General features: G+C 34.0%; 1 protein-coding gene and 1 long non-coding RNA gene across 2 annotated transcripts; both read right to left on the bottom strand.

Annotated features, from left to right (window-relative positions):
* Positions 1-387: 387 nt before the first annotated feature.
* On the bottom strand, positions 388-26,722 carry LOC133875455 (uncharacterized). Its single transcript, XM_062313601.1, has 5 exons — positions 26,242-26,722; positions 25,900-26,110; positions 6,949-10,932; positions 1,055-1,824; positions 388-868 (listed from the first exon to the last, which is right to left on the bottom strand). Exons 1-4 carry the CDS (start codon positions 26,398-26,400, stop codon positions 1,055-1,057), a joined length of 5,124 nt encoding a protein of 1,707 aa, XP_062169585.1. The 5' UTR covers positions 26,401-26,722; the 3' UTR covers positions 388-868.
* On the bottom strand, positions 14,039-17,463 carry LOC133875693 (uncharacterized). The gene is made up of 4 exons (XR_009901477.1): positions 17,282-17,463; positions 17,140-17,204; positions 15,472-15,543; positions 14,039-14,364 (listed from the first exon to the last, which is right to left on the bottom strand). It is a non-coding gene; the product is annotated as an uncharacterized LOC133875693 (long non-coding RNA).
* Positions 26,723-26,817: the final 95 nt, after the last annotated feature.

The following is a 26,817-nucleotide window of genomic DNA, read 5'->3' as shown; positions in this document are numbered from 1 at the left end:
AGCCCCTCTCACAGTCTCCTACAATTTTCCTTGCCCCTTCACTTTGTACAATGATTTTATTTTTTATTCCTTGGTATAAATGAATGAATTTTATATTAACTGTAATGCAGAAATTACATTTAACTTTTACTACTAATGCATTTGCAATCTCGCATTAGCCAGTTCGTCCCTCTACACTTTCTTCTTCTTAGTTTATGCTCAATATCAACAAACATCAAATATAGGATTCTGATTGACAAATATAGTAAAACAGACTCTTCAAGCATAATAATCAAGAAGATAAAATGAAAATTCCACGTTTACTTATAAAGAGAGATGCAGAACCGCCGCAACATATTAATAGACTATCAGAATCAGCAAACTAGCAACTAATCCATTTTAAATTATATACCCACATTATCATTTAGTTCATAATTACAAGAGAAGCACTCCCAACAGAGAGAGAAATAAAGAAAGCTTCAGAAAAAACAAAACAAAGTAAAATAAAAAGGTTTACACCTTATAACAAACCATTAGAATCAGAGTGCAGTAACTGATTCATTCTTCATATAACTACCAGAAACACACAGCAAATAGATGAAAGAAGCATCAACGATTTATGGCATATACCCAGTCAGAAGGGAAGGTGGAAGCTATATATGAACTCCTCGTCCTCAAAGAAAATCTGCAAATTTTTCGACTTCATTAAAAACTCGACAGCTTCCTCGTTAAATTCCAGCGTGAAGCCCAACTTGATCAGCTCAGATAGAGCTTCAATATGATCGATGTTCTCCCATAACAGTCCCTCGGATATTGCTTCAGAAAAATATGTAGCATATTCAATGATATTCTTGTATCCACCAGACCTGTCCAACTTCTGTGCGACGAGCTTTAAATGCAGATACCACATAATTGTCATTTAGAACAAAATTAAAAGATAAAAATGACAGACAATCAGGATCAGCAGTTCCGCAACTGATTCATTCTTGACATTTATGCTGGAAAAACAAGTAGAAACACACATTGAATGGATGAAAAACTGCAATTAAAAACATTAACCATTTGTGGCACCTACCTAGTCAGAAGGGAAGGTAGCAGCGAGGAACTCCTCATCCTCAATGAAAATCTGCAAATTCTTGGACTTCATTAAAAACCCGACTGCTTCTTCATTAAATTCCAGAAAGAAGCCCAACTTTATCAGCTCAGAGAGGGCACCAATATGATCGCTGTTCTCCAATAACAAACCCTCGGATATTGCTTCAGAAAAATCTGTGGCATATTCAATGATATTCTTATAACCACTAGACCTGTCCAGCTTTTGTGCCAAAAACTTCGAAGCCTCTCTATCCCAACGTATCATTCGGGTTCCTGTTGCTTTCACAAGTTCCCCAGAAGAAAGAGATAAGCTATAATTAAAAGTGATGGGTTCAACAGTCTCGAGGAAAGTAATATTCAGAAGCCCTTTGACAGCCTCATGCCTCGTTTCCACTACCATTTTCATTGTAGGGCCTGCTAGAAAACCAAGGATGAGCCCAACCAGCCCTTTCTTAATCAAAACTTCCTTTGGATTCACCTGATTGAGATGAGCAACATCCACTAAGGATGATTCTTCCTTCTGCACAGATTCAGATATTGTTGGAACCCCAATTTTCCTGTAAATTTCAAGCAACTTTGTCCGAGGTAAAGAAGGCAAGTTTTGTCGAGGGTTCCAGACAAATATAGGTTGAGGAGAAAACTGCTCAAAAAGATCCTTCAGTTGGAGATCGTCAGCAATGAAAACATCACGCTTGTTGGACAGCAAGATTCCATCTGAGCCTGAACCAACAGGTAATTTCACCAAGCTATCTATTGAATTTCTGTTATTGAATGATTGATGAAGAACAGAAACAAACAGATGCTAGGAATTGTACGAGAGAGAGAGAAAAATGAGAGAAGAGGAATCCTCTGTTTTCTGTATTAATCAAAAGTAAATGTAAAGTTACAAGAATCTGCAGAATATATATTATATTACAAAGCTTGCTGAGCAAGTACGCTAACTGTCTATGCTAACTAACAGCTGTTGATCTATGCTAAACAGAATTAAGCACGTGTACAAAAAGGTCACATGTACATGTGAAAAATAAATCTAATACTCCCCCTCAAGATGGACAATGAATATCCATAATGTTCATCTTGGACAAAAGAGAATGGAAAGGAACAGCTCCAAGAGATTTAGTAAAGAGGTCTGCAAGCTGATTTGCAGAAGAAACATGGAGAGTCCGAATCACACCCTTTTCAATTCGTTCACGCACAATATGACAATCTATTTCAATGTGTTTCGTGCGTTCGTGGTAGACAGGATTTGCGGCTATATGGATGGCAGCCTTGCTGTCACTAAAAAGGAGAGCAGCAGAAGAATGATCAATCTGAAGGTCCTTAAGAAGACTACATAGCCATGTAATCTCACAAGAAACGGCAGCCATAGATCGGTATTCAGCTTCAGCTGAGGACCGAGAGACCGTGTGTTGCTTCTTAGATTTCCAAGAGATTAAGGAAGAGCCTAAGAAGACACAAAAACCAGTAACTGAACGCCTAGTGTCAGGACATCCGGCCCAGTCGGAATCACAAAAAGCTTTAATGTGACAAATAGAAGATGCTGGAAAGAAGAGGCCTTGACCAGGAGCAGACTTAACATATCTTAAAACTCGAAGAGCTGCTGCCATATGCGGTTGTCTAGGAGATTGCATAAACTGGCTGAGGGTATGTACAGAATATGTCAAGTCTGGTCGAGTAGTGGTGAGGTACAAAAGACGACCAATTAATCTTCTATAGACAGTTGGATCTTCAAGTAATTCACCTTCATGAGCAGAAAATTTCGCATTCGGCTCCATGGGGAATTTAGCTGGTTTAACAGCTAACTGTCCTGCATCTGAAAGAATTTCAAGAGCAAATTTCCTTTGGCAAAGAGCAATGCCAGTACTGTTGCGGGCAATCTCAAGCCCAAGAAAAAATTTGAGAGGTCCCAAGTCTTTAAGCTTGAACCGAGTATTGAGAAAGACAATGAAATCTTGAATGACTTGAGAATCACTGCTAGCCAATACTATATCATCAACATATAACAATAAGGCAATAAAAGAAGAACCAAACTTCTTAGTAAACAATGAATAATCTGCCTTAGATTGAATGAAACCATGTTGAACTAGAGTGGTTGAGAACTTAGAAAACCACTGCCGAGATGCTTGCTTCAAACCATAAAGGGACTTATTTAATTTGCATACCCGAGTCTCCCCCTTGCTAGCAAAACCAAGAGGCAATTGCATGTAAACTTCTTCATCCAACTCTCCATGCAGAAATGCATTGTTCACATCGAGTTGATGAAGCTTCCAATTATGAATAGCAGCCAAAGCAAGAAGACACCGAATAGTAGTCATCTTAGCAACTGGCGAAAAAGTCTCAAAATAATCCAATCCTTCACATTGAGTGAAACCCTTTGCAACTAGACGGGCTTTACACCGTTCAATCGATCCATCTGCTCGATGCTTGATCTTGTACACCCATTTACAACTAATGGGTGTTTTTCCAGGAGGCAAATGAGTAAGAGTCCAAGTTTGATTAGACTCTAAAGCATCTATTTCAGATTTCATGGCTTCACGCCAACAAGCATGCTTGACAGCTTGATGAAAGAATTGAGGCTCAATGGAAGTGGAAATTGAAAGAGCAAAGTGTTTATGAGATGGTGATAATCGAGAGTATGATAAAACAGATGAAAGGCTATGAGGAATACCTGAATCGGGCAGATCTGCAGTCAAAGAAGAAGATGGCTGGGTAGTAAAGTGAGAAGAGTCCACCAATTGACAGTGATAGTCATGTAAATAAGTTGGTTGCTGTCTAACTCTGGAAGATTTTCGAGTAGGAATTACAGGAACATCAGAATGAGAAAGAGAAGAATCATCAATATCAGAAACAGAAACAAGATTAGGAGGATTAACAGAAACAGGAACTGAACTAGTATGATTATCACTACTAGAAGTAGTAACTATAGGAGAATGAATGAGAGGATCACAAGTAGAATCAGAAATGGAAAAAGGTAAGACAGAATTATTTATAAGAGAAGAATTATTAGAAACAGGAGGATAAGTGGTTGTTTTGTAAGGAAAAATATCCTCATGAAAAATAACATCTCGGGAGACAAGAATTGATTTGCTATGAAGATCAAAAACCTTGTAACCCTTGATACCACAAGGATAACCAATGAAGATACATGGTTTGGCCCGAGAGGCAAACTTAGTACGGTGATGAGATAAAGTGGAAACAAAACAAAGACAACCGAATACCCGAAAGTGTGAAAAAGAAGGAGGGCTATGAAATAATTTTTCAAAAGGAGAAATATTAGATAAAATTGGTGTGGGGATTCGGTTTATGATGTGAACAGCAGATAGGACACACTCACCCCAAAAAGACAAAGGCAAATGTGCTTGAAAACGTAAGGAGCGAGCAACATTCAAAATGTGTTGGTGTTTCCTCTCAACAACAGAATTTTGTTGAGGTGTTTCAACACAACTCAACTGATGGATTACTCCGTTGGAGTTAAAAAATTCTGTCATTTGAAATTCAATACCATTATCACTACGAATGCATTTGATTTTACATTGAAACTGAGTATCAACATATTGAAAAAAAGAGCAAAGCAAAGAACGAGTTTGGCCTTTATTATTCATCAAATGTAACCATGTAAATCGAGTAAAATCATCTACAATGGTAAGAAAGTACTTAGCACCTGTAAGAGATGCTGTAGAAAAAGGGCCCCAAATGTCACAATGTACAATTTCAAAAGGGTGACTGGAAACAGAATTACTAATAGGAAAAGGTAAACGGTGTTGCTTAGCTAAAGGACAAGTAAGACAACACTTATTTGAATCAAAAGAAATCTGAGAATTTTGGCTACTAAGGAGCTTCAGACGAGCATCCGAGAGATGACCTAGCCGAGAATGCCATGTGCTAGGAGAAACCGTATGAGCAGAAAAACTGTGAATTGGCACAATTGGCACAATGTTAGAGGATGTTACAGAATTGTTACAAAAAGGAACATGATTACACTGTAAATGAAACAGACCTCCAAACTCCCTACCCACTCCAATCGTCTTCCATGTCTGTAGATGCTGAATATAGCAAATGTTAGCAAGAAAAATTATGCAGCAGGATATATTTTTGGTGAGCTTGCTAACTGATACAAGATTGAAAGAGAATGAAGGAACACAAAGGACATTAGTCAAGGTAAGGGTGGAAGAAACTTTAACAGTTCCAATGTGGGTGACGGTAGCAAAATTTCCATTTGGCAATTTTACTAATTTGGAAATAGATGCAATGTGGGTGGTAAAATATGATGTGGAACAAACCATATGGTCGGTTGCTCCTGTATCTAGAATCCAGGGGCAATTTTTAGATGTTGAGGCTTTATGAAATGTGGAAACTGAAGAAAAAACAGAATGTGTGAAATGAGGAGTAGAATGAGGCATAAAGAAAGAATTACCTGACATGTTGGCTATGAGTTTCTGAGATTGACCTACTTGATTGGCTGAACTAATCTCAGAATTAGGTGTGATGAGAGCCATGATCTTCTGATACTGTTCTGAAGTGAAAGGCAATGAAGAGACCTCTTGGATCCCGGAAAAATCTGAAACTTGATTGGCAGAAAGGTCTTCAGCAGCCTTTCCTTTGGTAAATTTGAAGCCAGGGGGAAACCCATGCAGCCTATAACATTTCTCTGCCGTGTGACCAGAAATTCCACAGTGGCTGCATGTTCGCTTATCTTTACGATAAGAGGTGTTTTTATTAAAACGACCTCGTGGTGTTGAATTTCCAGATGTAGTCACAACTGACTTGGTGAGCAAAGCAGCAGAATTCTGATTAAGAGAAGTAACAGAATTCGAAATCTCCTTCTGTCTTTCTTCTTGAATTACTAGTGAAAACACCTTGTTGATAGGTGGAAGAGGATTAAGCATCAAAATCTGACCTCTAGCCTGAGCATAGGATTCATTTAATCCCATCAAGAATTGCATCACATATTCTTGTTGCTGGTAGTCATTATGGACCTTCATTGTACCACACGTACATGGTGGTAAAGGCTTGTGATTGAGTAGTTCATCCCATAATCCCTTGAGGATGGTGAAATAGCTACTCACAGAAAGATTATCTTGTCTCAAGTCAGAAATGGACTTTTGAATCTGAAAGATTCTAGGTCCATTCTGTTGTGAGAAACGATCCCTAAGATCGGTCCACATTGCCTCAGCGGTATCAACACAAATGATACTAACTCCAATTTCCTTAGAAACAGAATTAATGATCCAAGAAAGTACCATGTTGTTGCATCGCGTCCATGGCAAGAAATCTGGACTGGAAGGGTCGGGCTTTGGCAAACCTCCATTGATGAAAAGAACCTTGTTCTTCGCAGTCAGTGCCATGAGCATTGATCGACTCCAAGTGTAATAATTGTCTCCAGTCAATGATTGAGAAACAAGAGGAATTCCTGGATTATCTCCGTTGTGGAGATACAATGGATTAGAAGAATCCATCGCTGAAGAAGATGAAGTGAGAGATAGGTTTTCCATAAAAAAAATGATGAAGAACAGAGAAGAATCAAGAAAAAAAACTTGATTTGAAAGGAACAATCACGAAAGAAAAATCACGAAAGCTCTGATACCATATTGAATTTCTGTTATTGAATGATTGATGAAGAACAGAAACAAACAGATGCTAGGAATTGTACGAGAGAGAGAGAGAAAAATGAGAGAAGAGGAATCCTCTGTTTTCTGTATTAATCAAAAGTAAGTGTAAAGTTACAAGAATCTGCAGAATATATATTATATTACAAAGCTTGCTGAGCAAGTACGCTAACTGTCTATGCTAACTAACAGCTGTTGATCTATGCTAAACAGAATTAAGCACGTGTACAAAAAGGTCACATGTACATGTGAAAAATAAATCTAATACTATCAGCAAGAGTACTCTCAGTCTTTGCGCTCCAGTGCTTCGAAACATACACCCAAAACTTACAACAGTCAGCATGTTGCAATGGGTGTCCTGAACTTTCCCAAACCTTCCATAGCTTGCAGTAATCATCCACTGAAGGATTGTTTCTAACACGGAAAGCATTGGAGAAAAAGCTAAATAAATTTTGCTCATAGTGTTTCTCCAAAACCTGGAGCTGCAAACTGAATAGACCATCCTCGTCATGCAAAACACATTCTCTGGGGCTGAACCACTTTCCATTCTGACTTCCATCTGGGATCCAAATCCTTTTGGCAGCTTCGATGTCTGGCTCCCAATTAAACTTACTCAAGTAGTTATATATTCGAACCATAGTAGGAAATTCAAGATGGAAATCAAGGTAGCTGACAATCAATGGGCATCCTTTTTTCACATGAACAATAACCCCTATTGCTTTGAGTTCTTTTTTGTAAGACGTAATACCAGAACCATAAAAACCTTCATCTACAAAAGGTCCATCAGTCTGCTTCAAATAAGAACCCCAACTGGAATCGAACAATAAACACTCGACTGGAGGCCTATGACCAACACGGGTCTTCAACCATTTTTGGGAAACATTTTTCCAGAAATTGTCCGGAAATGAATAATTCTCATCTTGCAATAAAATGCGAATGCATTCGAGCAATTTAAGAATATTTCCAGGAGTTATGTGGGACGGATCTTGGGGGAAATAAAGACAAGAAGCTACGAACTTCGCACCATCTTTGATATCAACAATAACCCCCATCTTCTTCAGCTCTTTCTTGTATTCATGAATGTCCTCCCCATAATAGTTGTCACTATCATCTATGAAAGGGAGGAGAGTAATTGGAGAAATTGATTGCCAATCTGACCCAAACAGAATACAATTGCTTGGAGATCTATAATCACCTAGCCGAGTCCGCAACCACTTCTCCTCCCGTATGTATTTCTTAAGATCTGAAGGAAACTTATATTGAGTGTCCTTTAGCTTTCTGTAACATGACAAGAAAGACAAAGCATTTTCTTTTCTCATGGAAGGTGCTTGCTGCTTGAAACTTTGAGCAAATACTTTGACCGCCTCCTCAAAATCCACCTTCACCCCTGTTTGCTTCAACTCGTTTTTGTAAGAGAAGATGCTGCTTCCATAAAAGCCACCATCAATCAATGGGAAACCTCTGAAAACCTGTAGGATGCAACCCCATTGTGAGTCAAACAAGAAGCATTCTCCTGGAGAATTGTAACCGATATTTGTCTTGAAGCATTTCACGCCTTTCAATGCCTCAATGAGTTTGTTGGATGATTTTAAACGACGTACACATTCCAGGATCAAAAGAACAGCTTCAGCTGTCAGGGAAGTCAAGCATGAAGACGACCTCAAGTTGTCTATAACGAGGTTGTAACTTTGACAGAATCCAATTAACACACCTAACGACTTGAGTTCCTCTTTAAAAGGAAGGATTTCCTCCCCATAGTAAGCTGTATCAATGAAAGGGATGTCACTGATTTGTGATGCAATTTCCCATTCGCGATCAAACAAAACAGATTCAACTGGAGACCGTCTACCACATTTTGTCCTTAGCCATATTTTTTCTTTGACACTCTTGATGAATTCCCCAAGATGAAGAGGTTTTTCCCGCAAGAATCTGATGAATCTAAGCACAGAAAGCTCGTGGTCTCTAGTCAAAGTGGAGGAATCTGCAAGAGACATAAGATACTTCCCAATGTATTCACATGCTTCCCCGTACCGAAACATGACTCCAATTGTCTTCAGCTCCTTCTTATACTCATTTATTCTATCTCCATAAAAACTTTGATCAATCAATGGAATATCAATAAGCACTGATACATTCTGCAAAATGTTTCCCAGTGACGAGGCAAGCATGAATGACTGAGATGGTGGCCTGTAGCCAGAACAGCCATTGGTAGTAATTTTGAGCCAGCTACCTTCCTTTATGCATTTCAAGAAGGTATCTGGAATGCCAATTGATCTAAGTTTCAGGTTTCGAATCCAATCCAACAACAAGAATGCATTTTCACTGGTAAGTGGTGCAGAAACAGCAGGAATTGCAGCATTTGGAGATATAAAAGGGATATCAGAAGCTGCAACATGAGTTTTAAGGAACTCTAAGAGCTGTTCTCCAGAAGTAAATTCACCTGCAAAACGGCCTGGATGCAAGTAGTCTTCTCCTAACTCAACATGGCCTTGACCTCTCCATGGATTCAAACGAATCAATCCCACCCATTTGCTTCCATTAGCAGGGACAAGAACCTCTTTCCTCTGGGTGGTTAGATTCCCATAATTATCTACAAGCGGCATAGAGAGACACAAATTATCCACCTCCGATTTTGAAAGATGATTCTTCGAGAAAGAGTGATATAAGAAGTTAACAAAGGCAACAGCAAGCTTCCGGTCTTTTTGGAGATAGTCAATTAGGTGAACTGCATAGTCATATACTTTAACAACACTAATCTTGACATGAGCTTGAAGCCATTCCCACACCGTCACCCTCTTAGAGAAGGAGAAGATAGCTTCTTGAGTGCTTTTAGGCACAAAAAAACGATTGCCCACACATCTGAATTCCCTGTTGGATTCAATCAGCCATGACACCAGATGATACTGTTGTGATAGGGAAACCAATCTCCGCCGGTTCCCAGTTATGCATTCATTTATGCTGCACAAAGACGTATCCCCTTGAGGACCCACATATTTCATTAGTGGTATATTCCTGATGTCGGAGCAGTCAAATTTCGACGTCCAATTATCAGCAACAAATAGTAAAATCTCCAGATACAGCTCCTCTGACACTCCTGCAACGAGATTAGAACTCCCGATGCACTTCACATACCAGTTGTTATTGACTGGCTCCACTCCCAAGAAACTCAATACGTGATCATACTCCTTTCTGTCAAATGCAGAACTCAAAATATAATTTCCATGTGATGAGAGATCGAGCAAACTCAACCCTTGATCCTTCGCCTTCTCCAATATCTCCCAGAAAGCAGGCATAAGCCTACGAACTTCTCGAGGTTTATGAAAGAATTTCTGCTTTGTGTACGACTCACTTGGAACAATATTTTCTTCTACAAGCCTTGCTTTGATCGACTCCCTCACGATATTCAACTCTGGATAAGAAGAGCTGTTGACAGGAATGAACTTGAACATGGGAGTCAAACTAGATACTGGAGCATTTTCTGAATTTTTTACACGAGAGACCAAAGCATTGATAAAAGCAGAGGGCACATTGTCAAGAATCCCTTTGTTCCACTTGTTGTCCAAGAGGATCGTTTCCCTTGATGATGCAAGAAGAAAATCTGCCTGGATTATGAAGGGAAAGTTAGTGACCATCTCTGTCGGAAGAAATGCATAGACCCCAGGTGAGCTCATCCCTCTGTTGAGACGCTCATCAAAGGGAAAAGCCAACGTGATCACCAAGTCTTCTACTTCCATTCTCCTTTCCACTTTGTTTTCTTGCCTAACAGGGAACTTCTGCTTCCACATGTAGTAACGGCAATCTTTGTCGGACCCTTTATCCTTTTCCTCGGCTGAGAGATGGAGTGTGTAGGAGTCAGCATCAATGTTCTTCTTCGTCACAATGTCAGTCTTACTCGTAATAGCTATTGCACTGACAGTATTGAGTCTACAATCATTATTATGTTCCCTGACAGAAAGCCGCTTTATCTTTGAAAGGAACAAGAGAACTTCAGGATGAATCCTGGAGAGCTGCTGCTTCACGGGTTCGACCTTATCGGGCTTCAGAGGTAAGACTATTGTCGTCGTTGGAAGAGTATTTCCAGAACCATAGATTTGTTTTATGTGAGAAAGAGTTGGGTTTTCCTCCACCCATTCAGGCACAATGTACCCAAGATTGCAATGTGGGCAAGGCTCTTCGTTGAACCGAATCTGATACCCATTGCTGAATATGTATGGCTGAGCAGTAACCAGAAAGACACTCTTGAACCCAATTCCTGCATATCAATTAGAGAATAAGTTAACTAGATCATCAAGAACATACATCAATATTCCTCAAATGTTTTGTTTTTTCGTTTAAAAAAAGCAGGCCTAAACATATCTAAATTTTAACAGATCCACAAATTGAAATTTGAAATTATCTAAATTCGAATTAATCTCGTCGTGAATCAGAAGATGAGGCAATAAATTAATTTTACAACTTCAAATATAAAAGTTTTTTCTTTTAACCATGCGAAGGTGTTCGGTGTGGTAGAGCAGGTACTTTTTTGTTTGAGCAAGTAAAATTTCATTAATTGAAAAGAGAAAAATACAAAAAAGGGGGTGAGACACCTTAATAAAGACCCAAGTACAAACATTATAGTGCAAAATACAACCTAACAACATCTGGGAATGGACCAAATAAATGGTGACCAATAGATTCTTGGCACTCAATCCAAGAAAAATACAAAAAAGGGGGTGAGACACCTTAATAAAGACTCAAGTACAAACATTATAGTGCAAAATACAACCTAACAACATTTGGGAATGGACCAAATAAATGGTGACCAATAGATTCTTGGCACACAATCCAAGAAAAATACAAAAAAGAGGTGAGCCACCTTAATAAAGACTCAAGTACAGACATTATAGTGCAAAATACAACCTATCATCTGGAAATAGACCAATGATCCGTTTGAAATCCTCCTTCCCCTCCCCTCCCTTTCTCTTCACTTCTTCTAAAAAATATCAATTTCAAAACATTCTTACTTTTTTTACTTTTTATATCACATCAACACTTTTTTTATTACTTTTTAAATAAAAAATTCACTACAATACAAATTTTTCTCACTTTTTCATATAAATTATTTTAACTTTATATCACATCAATCCTATTTTTCAATCATTAAAAAAAATTCCAAAGGAAAGGGAAATGGAATTTCAAACGGGTCCAAATACATGGTGACCAATAGATTCTTGGCACAATATCCAAGAAAGAAGCAGCTAGGAACAATAGTTTTAGAAATAGTCAAATGAATGGGCGGACTGAAAAGGCACCTACTACAATTGCAAGGGAGCTTGAAAGGCACAGCAGGGAGGATAGCACTAATAAAGACGGGACCGAAGCCACCGTAGAAAAGCAACAACACAATATCCGTCGAGGAAAGTGCTCGACGGAGGATGCTTAGAGGATAACGTAAGATTTGCAATTGGATCTGCATCTAGATCTAGGATTCTCCATAGGCAAAGGTTGGGCATCGGATAAGGAGATGGAGAGGAAGGGGTGGATTGACAAAAGGCAAAAAAAGGGCCTAGGAAAGGGGCATCACTGGAAAGAGAAGGTCGATGACTCTAATAGGGATGCATGTGAGTAGAGGAGAGGGGGGAAGCACGATAGATCTGCCTCTCAAGATGCTTACAAAATGTGTGAAAAAAAAATATACAAACCTTAGCTAAAACTCACCGTTGAAAACTGGCCGTAAGGGAATGATACCCAATAGTTTAAATACAAATAGCTTAAGATTGCCCTTAATCAATGTGGGACACTTAGGATCATAACATATTACTCCGCTCCATAGCCGATATTCATGGCGGCTCACTCTATTAACACTGACCCAATGGTAGCACACTCTCTTTTAGTGGTTCTACTCACTTATCAGTATTCATTAACTTTACACTATGTCCATACGTAGTATCAAGCTACTTTGAGCCTATAGGTTGTACCCTTTGTGACTCAAACACAAAGCCGCAACCCATTTGATCTCATACTCGACATGGTAGCGGTTCCGATACCAAATAATGCAAATCTCAGGTACAACTCACCCTTCAAAACCAGCTTGTAAGGGGAAGATGCCCAATGCACATGGTTAAAATTAGTTTTAAGCAATGAAAACACTTAGGATCGTTAAAAGAGAAAAAGGAAAAAAATAAAAAGGAGGGAGAACGAGGAAGAAGCCATGGCTAAACGATAGAGGGTCTGCTTGCTAACAATAAGTTCATAAGATATAAACTTATTGTTTTGAATTTATTCGCAATGCTTTGCTACAAATACAAGATCAATGAAATATTAATCTATCTACACTCAAACAAGATAATCTTACCTATATTAAGCTATTAATGAATAGCACAGATTTACAAAGGGTTACAAATTTTAGTCATGGTATTTATTTTAGGAAAAATTGCTAAATTGGTTCAAGTCATTTTCAAACTGCTTCTTGTAGTTTCAATTTTATCTTATTGCTCATTGTACTTTGAACTACTATGAAATAGATATTTCAATCCAATTATGTATAGATTCCTTCCATTTTTCTCATAGAAAATTTTCAAAATTAGAATTATACCCAAAAAAAAAAAAAGTGAAGGGATTGCAAGGGGCCTCCATCCCACCTGCAGCCGTAACCCACCCATGGAGAGTGCAGGCCTCCACCGACCCCTTGTTAGACGAGAGGTAGAGGGAACTATGAATTTAACACTAGGGCATTGAATTTTTTAAATTTTTTTTTTTTAGGGATAATCATTAATGAAGTTAAAAAGAAGACCTGATATATATATATATATATTGCAAATTTAAAGGATAATTTTTATTTTTATTTTTGTGTAAGGGGGCCATGGCCGCCGGCTCTATATAGAAATATTAATAAGTATTTTTTATTAAAAAAAAAAAATTGAAGGCTTAATTACAGTAAATATTCTTTAATTAAGGCCCTTAATTATAGTAATTAGCTCGTAACCTGTGCTATGCGCGGGATTCTTCTTTATAATTTAGTTTCATAATAATTTAAAAAAAAAATGGAAGAAGAGAAGCATAGAAAATATAGATAAAAAATGAAAACTAAAAAATACTAATATAATATAATGAGTAATGTTTCTTACACAACTCTCTCACAACTTTTGCACAACTCTAACTACTTTTCGTTATGATTAACCATTGGATTTGTTTTTCAACATGTGGGTCCTAAATATTCAATGGCTGATGTGACGACCCGTTTTTTTTTTTTTTTTATACAAAACATCCACATAATCATTAACCCCTTAAAATATAAACGGATCTTCACAGTGGCACGACGATATGTCGCAAAGCCAACATTTGTACATACCCCATAATATGTACCTGGCAAATCAGAGTATAACATCTATCAACTATGCAGCGGAAAATATAACCTAATAGCAGAAATCGTATCTTATACATCTATCACAAATAATTACAACAAAGAGCCATTAAATATCTATATGATTAAATCTTTCCACGAATTAAATAAGTGACATAAATGGTTTTGTACAATAACAAGTGACACAAACGTCACAAGCCATAACCCAAACCTATAAATAAGTGGACAACCCGTGGTCCACCAATTACGACCGTTGCGGCGTGCTTCAGTCATAACATCCAAATTACCCTTCTACAATGCTATCAACTACGACCGGAATACCTGCAGCCAAAAGAACATCATCTATACGGTTGTGGGGGTTTGCCACATCCGTATAGGTGGAATTATGAGCCCACCGCCTTAGCATACATAGATACACTAAGACCTCAGAGGTATACTATTCACTGAGTTTTCGCAAAGAACCAACTTTTCATTTTTAGTCGTGCGAACACTATAACAGCTACCAATTTTATAAACTTTTGTTTGAAAAACCCCCATAGCTGATATAGCAAACACCGACTAATAGAAAACATTTAAATACTGTGGGCAGCTAGTATTATACAAAAAGATTCGTTATAGAACACAATGACATTTAAACCATGCAACCATCCGATACCAATATACATAAATTCTTTTTCTATCAAGACTTTTATGCATACTAATACGTCTAGCAAAACTACATTTAAATCATGCAACCATCCGATACCAATATACATAAATTCTTTTTCTATCAAGACTTTTATGCATACTAATACGTCTAGCAAAACTACAATATACTTATCATGAAAACATTACACAATTTAAACAATGCTATGCATGCTCATGATAGTCTTTTTGTTCATTATGAGCCTCACGCTCTCTTCATTATTATGAGCCTCACGCTCTCTTCTTTATTATGAGCCTCACGCTCTCTTCATTATTATGAGCCTCACGCTCTCTTCATTATTATGAGCCTCACGCTCTCTTCTTTATTATGAGCCTCACGCTCTCTTCATTATTATGAGCCTCACGCTCTCTTCTTTATTATGAGCCTCACGCTCTCTTCTTTATTATGAGCCTTACGCTCTCTTCTTTATTATGGGCCTCATACTTTATGCTTTACAATTCTAACTCTATACTCCTATTCTTTGCAAATCATGCTTTCTTCAAATACCATGAACCAATCAAAATGAAATTTTCTTTATTTTTTCTTTGCAGGATTGCAGTACATAGTCAGACACTTTAAATCGATTCAAACATTTCATTTATGCATCATTTCATAACATCATTGATATTTCAACATAATTGAAACTACTTAAAACATTCAAAGCATACATGTTAACATATCGTTGGTTCAGTAGAAAATTATCTATCATTTGCATTTCTATAAAATACGAAAATATATCTTTTCTCAGTGAGTAGAATACTCACCTTGGCTGCATTGGACCATGACTCGAACTCTACATTGGAGAACCCATTAAAGACTCCAATCCGGACACTATCCTGCAAACATTAATAACATTAGACTATGTTATTGAACTCTATACTCTATGACCCGTACACTACCCACGTGCTCACACGTCGCGTAATCTGCTTCTAAGGCTAGTTAGGTATCCTAAACTATTATTAGGTTATCATTTAGGTTTAGGTTCTAATGATATCTTTGATTATTAATACAAAGATGTATTTACTATATGCATTAGTTTATCTTTTATTGATATTAACTATAAATCTTATAGTTGTTTACTTACTATTATTGAGTCACATTTATCATAAGGTTCCGATACTATTTGACTTTAGTACTTAATCCTTATCATTTACTATCATCCAAGTAGTTTAGGTTTAGGACTTAACCTAATTTAACATTTTATAATCTTTGTGTATTCCATCCATCTCCTATACGCTTTCATTTACATTCCTCATTTTCACCAAGTACCAAGATTATGATCTATTCATCTCACTTATAACTACCATCACTACCCGAGAATCTTATTAGGACTATAACATGAGACTAATCAAAACAACCCAACTCTACAAAGGACATCATCTAAAATCTTATTATTACATAACCTATACACCTAAATAAACTATAGCAAAGAATTCAATCATTTATCGTAATCAACCTTAATCAATTCAACCTCATCAACACCTAGAATATCCAACTCATAAATATAACATAGAACATATTTTAGCCTTATTCAACAAACCATAACCAAGATGTCCTCACTAAAATACCATTTCACATTGACACATACATACTCGTCCCATAACAACCAAACATCCAAACCCATGCCAAATTTCAACCCATTTACATAATAAGATCAATCTCCTACCACCAAACCTTCAATATCCATAGCCTTACATCAAGATCAATCAAAACCCCTCTTTTACATACAATGAGCCATAGCCATTAAGGACTACCAAGGATCAACCACAAACATTTTAGACGCCACATAAAACTAAATCCATAAATCCATCACAAGCATTAACCTTAATCCTCAACAATTAATCATAAACTAACATCATCAAATTATCAATCCAAAAATCCATATTTGAATCCATTAAAACACAACATCAAATATGGCAAGGTTTTCCCTCACATCAACTCACCAAAATTCCAATAATCATAGTCACTATCATCTACTAGATTTCTTCCAAAACTAAACCCAATTCAATCAAACATTCTACCATCAACATAATGGAGCAATAACCGTCAATTAGCACAATTATCCCCAATTTACAACCACCGACCAGATCTGGATTTTCACCAAAATACCCTTCATAATCACTTTCCATTCCAACATCAAGCACTCACCACAAAGCATCATTCATAGGTTATCAAAAATCAAGAATCAAACCCATAACAAATATCAAAACACCTAACCGATATCAAATTCCAACTTACCCTTAAAATTCCCATTTACATATCAAGGCCAACCTCTCTCATAAGTGAGAATACCTACATAAAGTCTTTTAACCCATACATAATATTGCTATTTAAACACTAATAACACTAACCCATAAGATTTACTTAGGATTAGACACAAGAAATCGCAATTAAAATGCATAACCCAAAAGTTAAGGTTTAAGGAAACTCACCAAAATTCACCAAACCAAAACCCATGGTTTGGGTAGTCTTAAGCAAGTTCCAAGTAACCCATTACCTAAAGAAAATATTAGATTAAACTCACATTTCAATATTTTAACCCAAAATTACGAAATCATGAGTTTAGTGTTTTACCTTAAAACGATCGGTGGAAACGTAGATCCAAGTGCAAGGATCACGTTTCCGAAGACGGATCGAAGATCGGACCGTTAGATCTTCGTAGATCGCAAGAATGAGAAAATTTCCCATCTTTTCTTTCTCTTCTTTCCTTCTCTCGGTTCTGAGAGAAAAAGAGGCATAGCCTCTTATTATTATTATATATATATTTTTTCTTCATTGGAAAGGGCCAGATGGCCCTTCCATCATTTCTCACGTGAAGGGCCACATGGCCCTTCACCTTTTGTCTTTCAAAGTGGGGCGCAGGTCGCCCCACCATATATATATATATATATATATATATATATATATATTTTATATTTCTTAATTTCTTTTCTAGTATATTTTCTTTTCTATTTCTTTTTATTTTATTTTATTCATTAATTTCTTTTAAATATTATTTTTCTTTTCTAATTTGATTTCTATTATTTTTATTTCCTATTTTATTTGGACTTAAAAATGTCACTTGTATTTTCTTTTCATGGCCACTATTTACAAGCCCATAGGTTAAAAATAAAACACTCTATTTTATTTTACCCCACTAAATAGACTTATTTTTATTTAATCCTGATAAACTCATTTTATAAACTTTAGTCTCTAAAAATTTTCTCCTGCATTTTAAATGCACCTAATTAAGTTTAATTAATTATTTACTCAAATTTATACTTTAATTATTAAATAATGTCCTCGATATATTTGACCCTATATTTATTTAAACCACCCTATAATAATTATTACTCTTTCTATTATTTTACCTCAAGCTTAATTTATTTCGATAACACCATTATTATTACCTAGAATATAATTATTAAGCCCATCTATTAATGAATACAATTTATTAATTGATAAATCTCCTATTTATTTTCTTGGTCTTTACAGCTGATTTTAAAAGAAAGTTGTTAGAGTTGTGTAAAAGTTGTACAAAAATTGTGTAAGAAACATTATTCTATTTAAAGTACATGTTTTTTTAATAGCATTAATAAAAAAACATGTGCTTCTCACATGTTTAAAGGATGAAAATGTTAAATTTACAACACCAATACAACAACCACACAACAATCATTCACATGAGGGTGGACCCCACACACTGGGGCCCACACTCATGTGAAGGGTTGTTGTGTGGTTGTTGTGATGGTGTTATGTATGAATCAAATCCCCTTTAAATAACATGTGATTTTCACATGCCAAATGACACATGTCAAATGACACATGTCAATCTTATATGTGGGCTGTAAGAAATTTCCTACAAACCGGTTTGTAGGAAATTTCTATCCATATAATAGTGTTATCTTTTTTGTATTACACAAAGTAATAAAAAACTACTCAATAAACATAGTACGCTAAAAAAATCATCATACCCCGTACAAAAAACAACCATAAGAAACTCTCTCTCACCATCATTTTCTTGAATTTAGTGTAAAATTTACAAAAGATAAAATAAGCAATTTGAATGAAAAATAATACATTAATTACATAAAAAAAAAAAAAAAAAAGAAGAAGAAGAAGAAGAAGAAGAAGAGAGGAAACGAAATAAGAGAACCATAGAAAATATAGACAAAAAATGAAAAATGAAAAATACATAGAATAAAATAGAGTTTTTTTTTCCATATACTTTTCCGGTTCATATGAAACCTTAAAAAATCAATATTATCTATCAATTAAGCACATTAACAATGTGCATTATACAGGGGAAAAAAAATTCAGTGAACAATGTAAATTAAAAAATCGTCATACCTCGTACTCAAAACAACAATTAATGTAAACTCTCTCTCTCCATAATTTCCTTGAATTCAATGTAAAATTTAGAAAAGGAAAAAGAAAAAAAAAATAATATAAATTAGGAAATAGGGACCAAAAAAAATGTAAAGAAATAACAAAATCATAGAAAATAAAGTAAAAAAAAAATGTAAAATGATAACCACTAATATAATAGAAAATAACTATTTTTTTATATACTTTTTCCAGTTCCAAAGAAATTTATAGGTATAAGAAGAAACTACAGTCAGATAGATATTTTTTAATTCGACCATCATTCTTATATATAACGTAAAGAGAAACTACTTTTTCAACAAAAATAAAAAAATAATATAAATTATCAATACAAAAATAAGGATAGAAAATCAAATTAGAAAAACAGAAGCACATAAAATAAATACAAGCATATTATTTACAATTCTATTGAACACAGTCCCGACAAATTTGAAAGGCAAACTAAAAAAAAAAAAGAGGCTATAGCAGTATTACAAACAAAAAGGTTCCAACAATAGCAAAAACTTTGTTCTCTTTGCTTTGAGCACCACTCTCCGGTAATGTAAACAACATTGCAGTTTTGCATAGGTACAAACCATTACTTCTCCATGTATTTATTTGAGAAAGCGAGAGATATTGAAGTGACTTTTAACATTTCCCAAAGAAAAAAAAAACTGACGTTTAACTCTTTAAGGTTTAGTTTGTAACGGACATTTAGTGGGAGGGGATGCGGTGTTGGAGTAAAAGATTTTACTTAAAGGAAAAGAGAGAGGTAAAAATTAGTGAGAATTTAATAACAACAAAATTAAATGTTTCTATCATTTTCTATTCAATGGAAGAGATTTGATTAGGAATATTAAACGCACCGTTTATTTCACTTGAAATACATGGAGCAGTTTAATTTTACTTTTTTTTTTTTTTTCCAGTTTTACTTAAAGGAAGAGAAAGAGGTAGAAATTAGCGAAAAAATTTTTTTAAAAAAAAAATTCAAATTTAATGCTTAATTAACTCTTTAGTGTTTTAAAAGCATTTATATTCATTTTGTGCACAATAATCAAATAAAATTTTGCCTTTTTTGACTTTCAAAAGCAGAATAACACTAACAAAAAATAAGTGAAAATCGTAAAAATCACATAAAAGAAAAAACAAATATCCCATAAAACATTTAAATGAATTAATACATAAGATCCTTATTTTTAGTTTAATTCATATACATTAAAACATGTTAAAATATTTGTTCCCATAGGTGTAGTTTAGAATGAAAATAAGTATGAAGAAGAAAAATAGCAAGAAGAAAACCACGATTTTGATTATCAAAATATAAAATAGAAAATTAGCAAGAATTTTTTTTAATGTCGATGTGATACCTATTATATTTCAATCCTATATAATTCTGAACATTCGAAAAAGCAAATGAACAAAAAAAAAAATTCTCATAAACATTCAAGTGAAGAATTGTTCAACCACAAATTTCACAAACAAAATGGAAACATATTTAGATTTCAACCAAAAATATAAAAATACCAAAGAGTCATACTTATATCATTAATTGAGAGAGAGAGAGAGAGAGTAAATAGACCGGTTCAATTTTATTTAAAAGACCGGTTCAGTACTTAAATGACCGGTTTAGTCACTAAAAAGTATGGGTTCATGCCACGTGTCACTATTCTATGCTATTCTAAGGAAAAACTTGGTTTATATATATATATATATATATGAGATATTGGAGTGACTTTTAATATTTCCCAAAGAAAAAAAAATTGACGTTTGACTCTTTAAGGTTTAGTTTGTAACGGACATTTAGTGGGAGGCGAAGCGGTGTTGGAGTAAAAGATTTTACTTAAAGGAAGAGAGAGGTAGAAATTAGTGAGAATTTAATAACAACAAAATTAAATGTTTCTATTCATTTTCTATTCAATGGAAGAGATTTGATTAGGAATATTAAACGCATCGTTTATTTCACTTGAAATACATGGAACAGTTTAATTTTACTTTTTTTTTTTTTTTTTTCCAGTTTTACTTAAAGGAAGAGAAAGAGGTAGAAATTAGCGAGAATTTCTTTAAAAAAAAAAATCAAATTTAATGCTTAATTAACTCTTTAGTGTTTTAAAAGCATATATATTCATTTTGTGCACAATAATCAAATAAAATTTTGCCTTTTTTGACTTTCAAAAGCAGAATAACACTTACAAAAAATAAGTGAAAATCGTAAAAATCACATAAAAGAAAAACAAATATCCCATAAAACATTTAAATGAATTAGTACATAAGACCCTTATTTTTAGTTTAATTCATATAAATTAAAACATGTTAAAATATTTGTTCCCATGGGTATAGTTTAGAATGAAAATAAGTATGAAGAAGAAAAATAGCAAGAAAAAAACCACGATTTTGATTATCAAAATATAAAATAGAAAATTAGCAAGAATTTTTTTTGATGTCGATGTGATACCTATTATATTTCAATCATATATAATTCTGAACATTCGAAAAAGCAAATGAACAAAAAAAAAAAAACCTCATAAACATTCAAATGAAGAATTGTTCAACCACAAGTTTCACAAACAAAATGAAAACATATTTAGATTTCAACCAAAAATATAAAAATACCAAAGAGTCATACTTATATCATTAATTGAGAGAGAGAGGCTACTTGTATCATTAATAGAGAGAGAGAGAGAGAGAGAGAGAGAGAGAGAAATTAAATAGACCGGTTCAATTTTATTTAAAAGACCGGTTCAGTACTTAAATGACCGGTTTAGTCACTAAAAAGTATGGGTTCATGCCATGTGTCACTATTCTATGCCATTCTAAGGAAGAACTCGGCTTTTATATATATACTAGCTCGTAACCCGTGCTATGCGCGAGATTCTTCCTTATAATTTAGTTTTATAATAATAAAAAAAAATGGAAGAAGAGAAACATAAAAAATATAGATAAAAAATGAAAACCGAAAAAACACTAATATAATATAATAGTGACAAAAATTTCTTATAAACTGATTTATAGAAATTTTCTACAACTCACATTTAAAGAAGACATGTATCATTTAAACATGTGAAAAGCACGTGTTTTTTTATTAATGCTATTAAAAAAGCATGTACGAAGTACATGTTATTTGAATAACATATGATTCCCACATGCCAAATGACACATGTCAATCTTATATGTGGATATAATAGTGTTATCTTTTTTGTATTACACAAAGTAATAAAAAACTACTCAATAACCATAATACGCTAAAAAATATCATATCCCGTACAAAAAATAACCATAGGAAACTCTCTTTCACCATCATTTTCTTGAAATTAGTGTAAAATTTACAAAAGATAAAATAAGCAATTTGAATGAAAAATAATATATTAATAACATAAAAAATAAAGAAAAAAAAAATAAAAAAAGAAGAAGAGAGGAAATGAAATAAGAGAACTATAGAAAATATAGACAAAAAATGAAAAATGAAAAATACTAATAGAATAGATTAGAGTTTTATTTTTCATATACTTTTCCGGTTCATATGAAATTTTGAAAATCAATATTGTCTATTAATTAAGCACGTTAACAATGTGCATTATACAGGGAAAAAAAAATCAGTGAACAATGTAAATTAAAAAATCGTCATATTTCGTACTCAAAACAACAATTAATGTAAACTCCCTCTCTCCATAGTTTCCTTGAATTCAATGTAAAATTTAGAAAAGGAAAAAGAAAAAGAAAACCAAAAAAAAAAAGCAATTTGAACAAAAAAATAATATAAATTAGGAAATAGGGACAAAAAAAAAAATGTAAAGAAAGAACAAAATCATAGAAAATAAAGTAAAAAAAAAAAATGTAAAATGATAAACACTAATATAATAGAAAATAACTATTTTTTTATATACTTTTTCCAGTTCCAAAGAAATTTGTAGGTATAGGAAGAAACTACGGTCAGATAGATATTTTTTAATTCGACCATCATTCTTATATATAGCATAAAATAAACTACTTCTTCAACAAAAATAAAAAAAAAAAACAATATAAATTATCAATGCAAAAATAAGGATAGAAAATCAAATCAGAAAAACAGAAGCACATAAAATAAATACAAACATATTATTTACAATTCTATTGAACACAGCCCCGACAAACTTGAAAGACAAACTAAAAAAAAAAGGCTATAGCAGTATTACAAAAAAATGTTCCAACAATAGCAAAAATTTCGCTCTCTTTGCTTTGAGCACCACTCTCCAGTAATGTAAACAACATTGCAGTTTTGCATAGCCACAAACCATTACTTCTCCATATATTTATTTGAGAAAGTGAAAGATATTGGAGTGACTTTGGACATTTCCCGAAGAAAAAAAAAATTTGACATTTGACTCTTTGAGGTTTAGTTTGTAAGGGACATTTAGTGGGAGGGGAAGCTTTTTTAGAGTAAAAGATTTTACTTAAAGGGAGAGAGAGAGGTAGAAATTAGTGAGAATTTAATGACAACAAAATTAAATGTTTCTATTCATTTTCTATTCAATGGAAGAGATTTGATTAGGAATATTAAACGCTCCATTTATTTCACTTGAAATACATGAAGCAGTTCAATTTTTCTTTTTTCTTTTTTTTCTTTTTCTAGTTTTACTTAAAGGAAGAGAAAGAGGTAGAAATTAGTGAAGATTTCATGACAAAAATAATTTGACGTTTCTATTCATTTTTTATTCTATATAAGATAGTTAATTAGTCATATTAAATGAACAATTTATTTTACTTGAAATACACAGACCGGTTTAGTTTTACTTAAATTACCAGTTTTTTACTCAAATGGCCGGTTCAATATTTAAAAGTATGGATTCATGCCACGTGTCCTAATTCTATACCAACTCTAAGTTGGAACTCGGCTTTTATATATGATATGATATGATATGATATGTTTTAATAAAAATAAAATCCATATAATTTTGAACAATAAAAAAAAAAAACATTTTGAAATTTAATGCTTAATTAACTCTTTAGTGCTTTAAAAGCATTTATATTCCTTTTGTGCACAATAATCAAATAAAATTTTGTATTTTTTGACTTTCAAAAGCAGAATAACACTTACAAAAAATAAGTGAAAATGGTAAAAATCACATAAAAGAAAAACAAATATCCCATAAAACATTTAAATGAATTAATACATAAGACCCTTATTTTTAGTTTAATTCATATAAATTAAAACATGTTAAAATATTTGTTCACATAGGTGTAGTTTAGAATGAAAATAAGTATGAAGAAGAAAAATAGCAAGAAGAAAACCACGATTTTGATTATCAAAATATAAAATAAAAAATTAGTAGGAATTTTTTTTAATGTTGGTGTGATACCTATTATATTTCAATCCTATATAATTCTGAACATTCAAAAAAGTAAATGAACAAAAAAAAAATCTCATAAACATTCAAATGAAGAATTGTTCAATCACAAATTTCACAAACAAAATGAAAACATATTTAGATTTCAACCAAAAATATAAAAATACCAAAGAGTCATACTTATATCATTAATTGAGAGAGAGAGGCTACTTGTATCATTAATATAGATACAAAGAGAGAGAGAGAGAGAGTGAGAGACCGGTTCAATTTTATTTAAAAGACTGGTTCAGTATTTAAATGACCGGTTTAGTCACTAAAAAGTATGGGTTCATGCCACATGTCACTATTCTATGCCATTGTAAGGAAAAACTCGGCTTTTATATATATATATATATATATATATATGATATGATAAGTAATTAAAAAGGCATTAACATAATTTAATTCTTCAACATTTCATTCTTGAAATAAGTCTTAAAAATTGATAGTATTAAATAAGATAATTAAATAATAATAAAGACATTCTGAAATAAAACCCATTTTATAACTTTAAACGTTCTATTATTGGAAATAATGGAGAAAATGAAGAAAAAAAAAATATATTCAATTATGTTGTGGGTAGAAATTTTTTGGGCCTTGTGATGAGCATTGAGCAGTCAAAATTCCAATCAGAATTTAAAAAGACAACAATTTTGCATCCCAAAAAGTGAGAAAACAAATTTTTAAATAAAAATATAATATTATAATTATAATAAATTTTTTTTTTAATGAAAAAAGCCTCACTTAACCTTGTCGCCTTAGACCTCAAAGAAAATCGAGCCGACCCGGCCTGGCTCCAGCCCCCCCACCCCCCCCCCCCCCCCCCCAATCCGCCAATTAGGCAAGTAGTCGACCTCTCATCTTTGAGGTGTGGACGCTGCCATCTCTCATAGAGGCCACTCACCCGTCACAATTAAATCCGTGACAAATGTAGGCTATGGCCATTACCCTCCTCATGTAGGCTATGGCCATTATCGTAACTTTATTTTAGTACTTTGCAAAAAAGTTGTGTCTGAAAAATAGACGGCCAGAATCGATGTAAAACTATACAGAATCATCTAAAGCACCTTTTATTGGAATTGATAACAATCCAAAGCGTAACAAAGAATAGGATAAAACTGAAAGTGTGAGGAATGATTTGGAAATAATCTAAAGCACCTAAACAATTTTTTAATTTTTCCTTTATTTAATAGATTGAAAAATAAGAATAAATTCGAGCTTTTTTAGCAGTTTTATCAACACATATCTTAAATTGTAAGAATTTTGGATGTTGGGCCGGCTTAAATTAATCACTCAAAATTTGATAACTGTGTTCTGTCTTCTTTCCAAATCAACCAAATTAAAAATTAATTAATCAAGTATTATGGTCAGTAAATTAAACCAAATTATGAGGTCCTCCATGTTTGACAAATTCGAATGACAATGGATACATGACAGTGTGCATCGTATAAACAGTACTTTAGGGAGAGTAGGTGAAGAAGTACGTACCTTTCTCTCCAATATAACCGCGTTTCCTGTTGCCTTTCTTGGTGGAGCGACCAACACTGCAAATGGAGTCTATATTTTTGGAAGAGAAACCTTTTTCATTGTTGAAAATCAGAAATGTCGCTGGAGCTCCCGTGGCCGTGATGTCCTGAGAAGTTATGATGAACTCAAGCGACGGATCCACACCCTCCAAGTAAGTATTGTCTTCCGCATTCTGATAAACAAAATTCACCATTTCTAATGAGTGAGGAACCTCCAAGCATATACATTACATCGATCATCATTGATCAATAACCCGCAAGCAAGCAAAAATGCAAACATATATATAGAGTGTGAGAGAAAGACCTGAATGAGTTCCATGAGGAAGTGGACATCCTTGGCATAAAGTTCAGCAGAGAGGTTCTTGACGGCCTGGTGAAGATCCTCCGTCAATGGGTTCTCTTCCCCTCCAATAGAAAACTTTTTTTTACGTATCTCCTCTATATGTTCTCTCGCCTTCTCCATATCGGTACGTTACAAAAACCCGCACACAGAAAACCAAAGCGCACACGCAAAAAACCAGATCTTAGCTTAGCGAGAGAGTGAAAGCAGAGTGACAGAGCATTGAATGAAACAGACAGACGCATATATATATATAGAGAGAGAGACGCTGAGAAAGCTTAAGGAAGAGGGTATACACTAGTAATTCTCAACGAAGTCAAATAAAGGTCATGGGATCAAATCAATGTACAGAGAAAGAGAGAGAGATGAAGGAAAAGGTCTTAGGACTGTACAGAGAGTCGGAAAGGGGGCTTTCCATGAGCTTTGGATGCAGGAAGCTTAACGAAGAGGGTAAACTTCTCAACGAAGCTAACTATATTTATATATTGGGATTGTACAGAGAGCTTGTGAGAGAAATGGAGAGAGATTCAATAAGAAAAA

This window comes from Alnus glutinosa, chromosome 8 (genome assembly GCF_958979055.1).
Source record: "Alnus glutinosa chromosome 8, dhAlnGlut1.1, whole genome shotgun sequence".
Taxonomy (NCBI): Eukaryota; Viridiplantae; Streptophyta; class Magnoliopsida; order Fagales; family Betulaceae; genus Alnus; species Alnus glutinosa.
Note: the sequence above shows the minus strand (reverse complement) of the source record. Positions and strands in the feature narration are given on the sequence as shown.

Bases quoted from the DNA above. Each gene is read 5' to 3' on its own strand.
- LOC133875455 (XM_062313601.1), bottom strand. From the start codon at position 26,400: ATGGAGAAGGCGAGAGAACATATAGAGGAGATACGTAAAAAAAAGTTT. The intron at 10,933-25,899 runs GTACGTACTTCT...ATTGATATGCAG, and splicing joins CGGTTATATTGGAGAGAAAG to GAATTGGGTTCAAGAGTGTC. The intron at 1,825-6,948 runs GTATTAGATTTA...GAAATTCAATAG, and splicing joins TGAGAGTACTCTTGCTGATA to ATAGCTTGGTGAAATTACCT.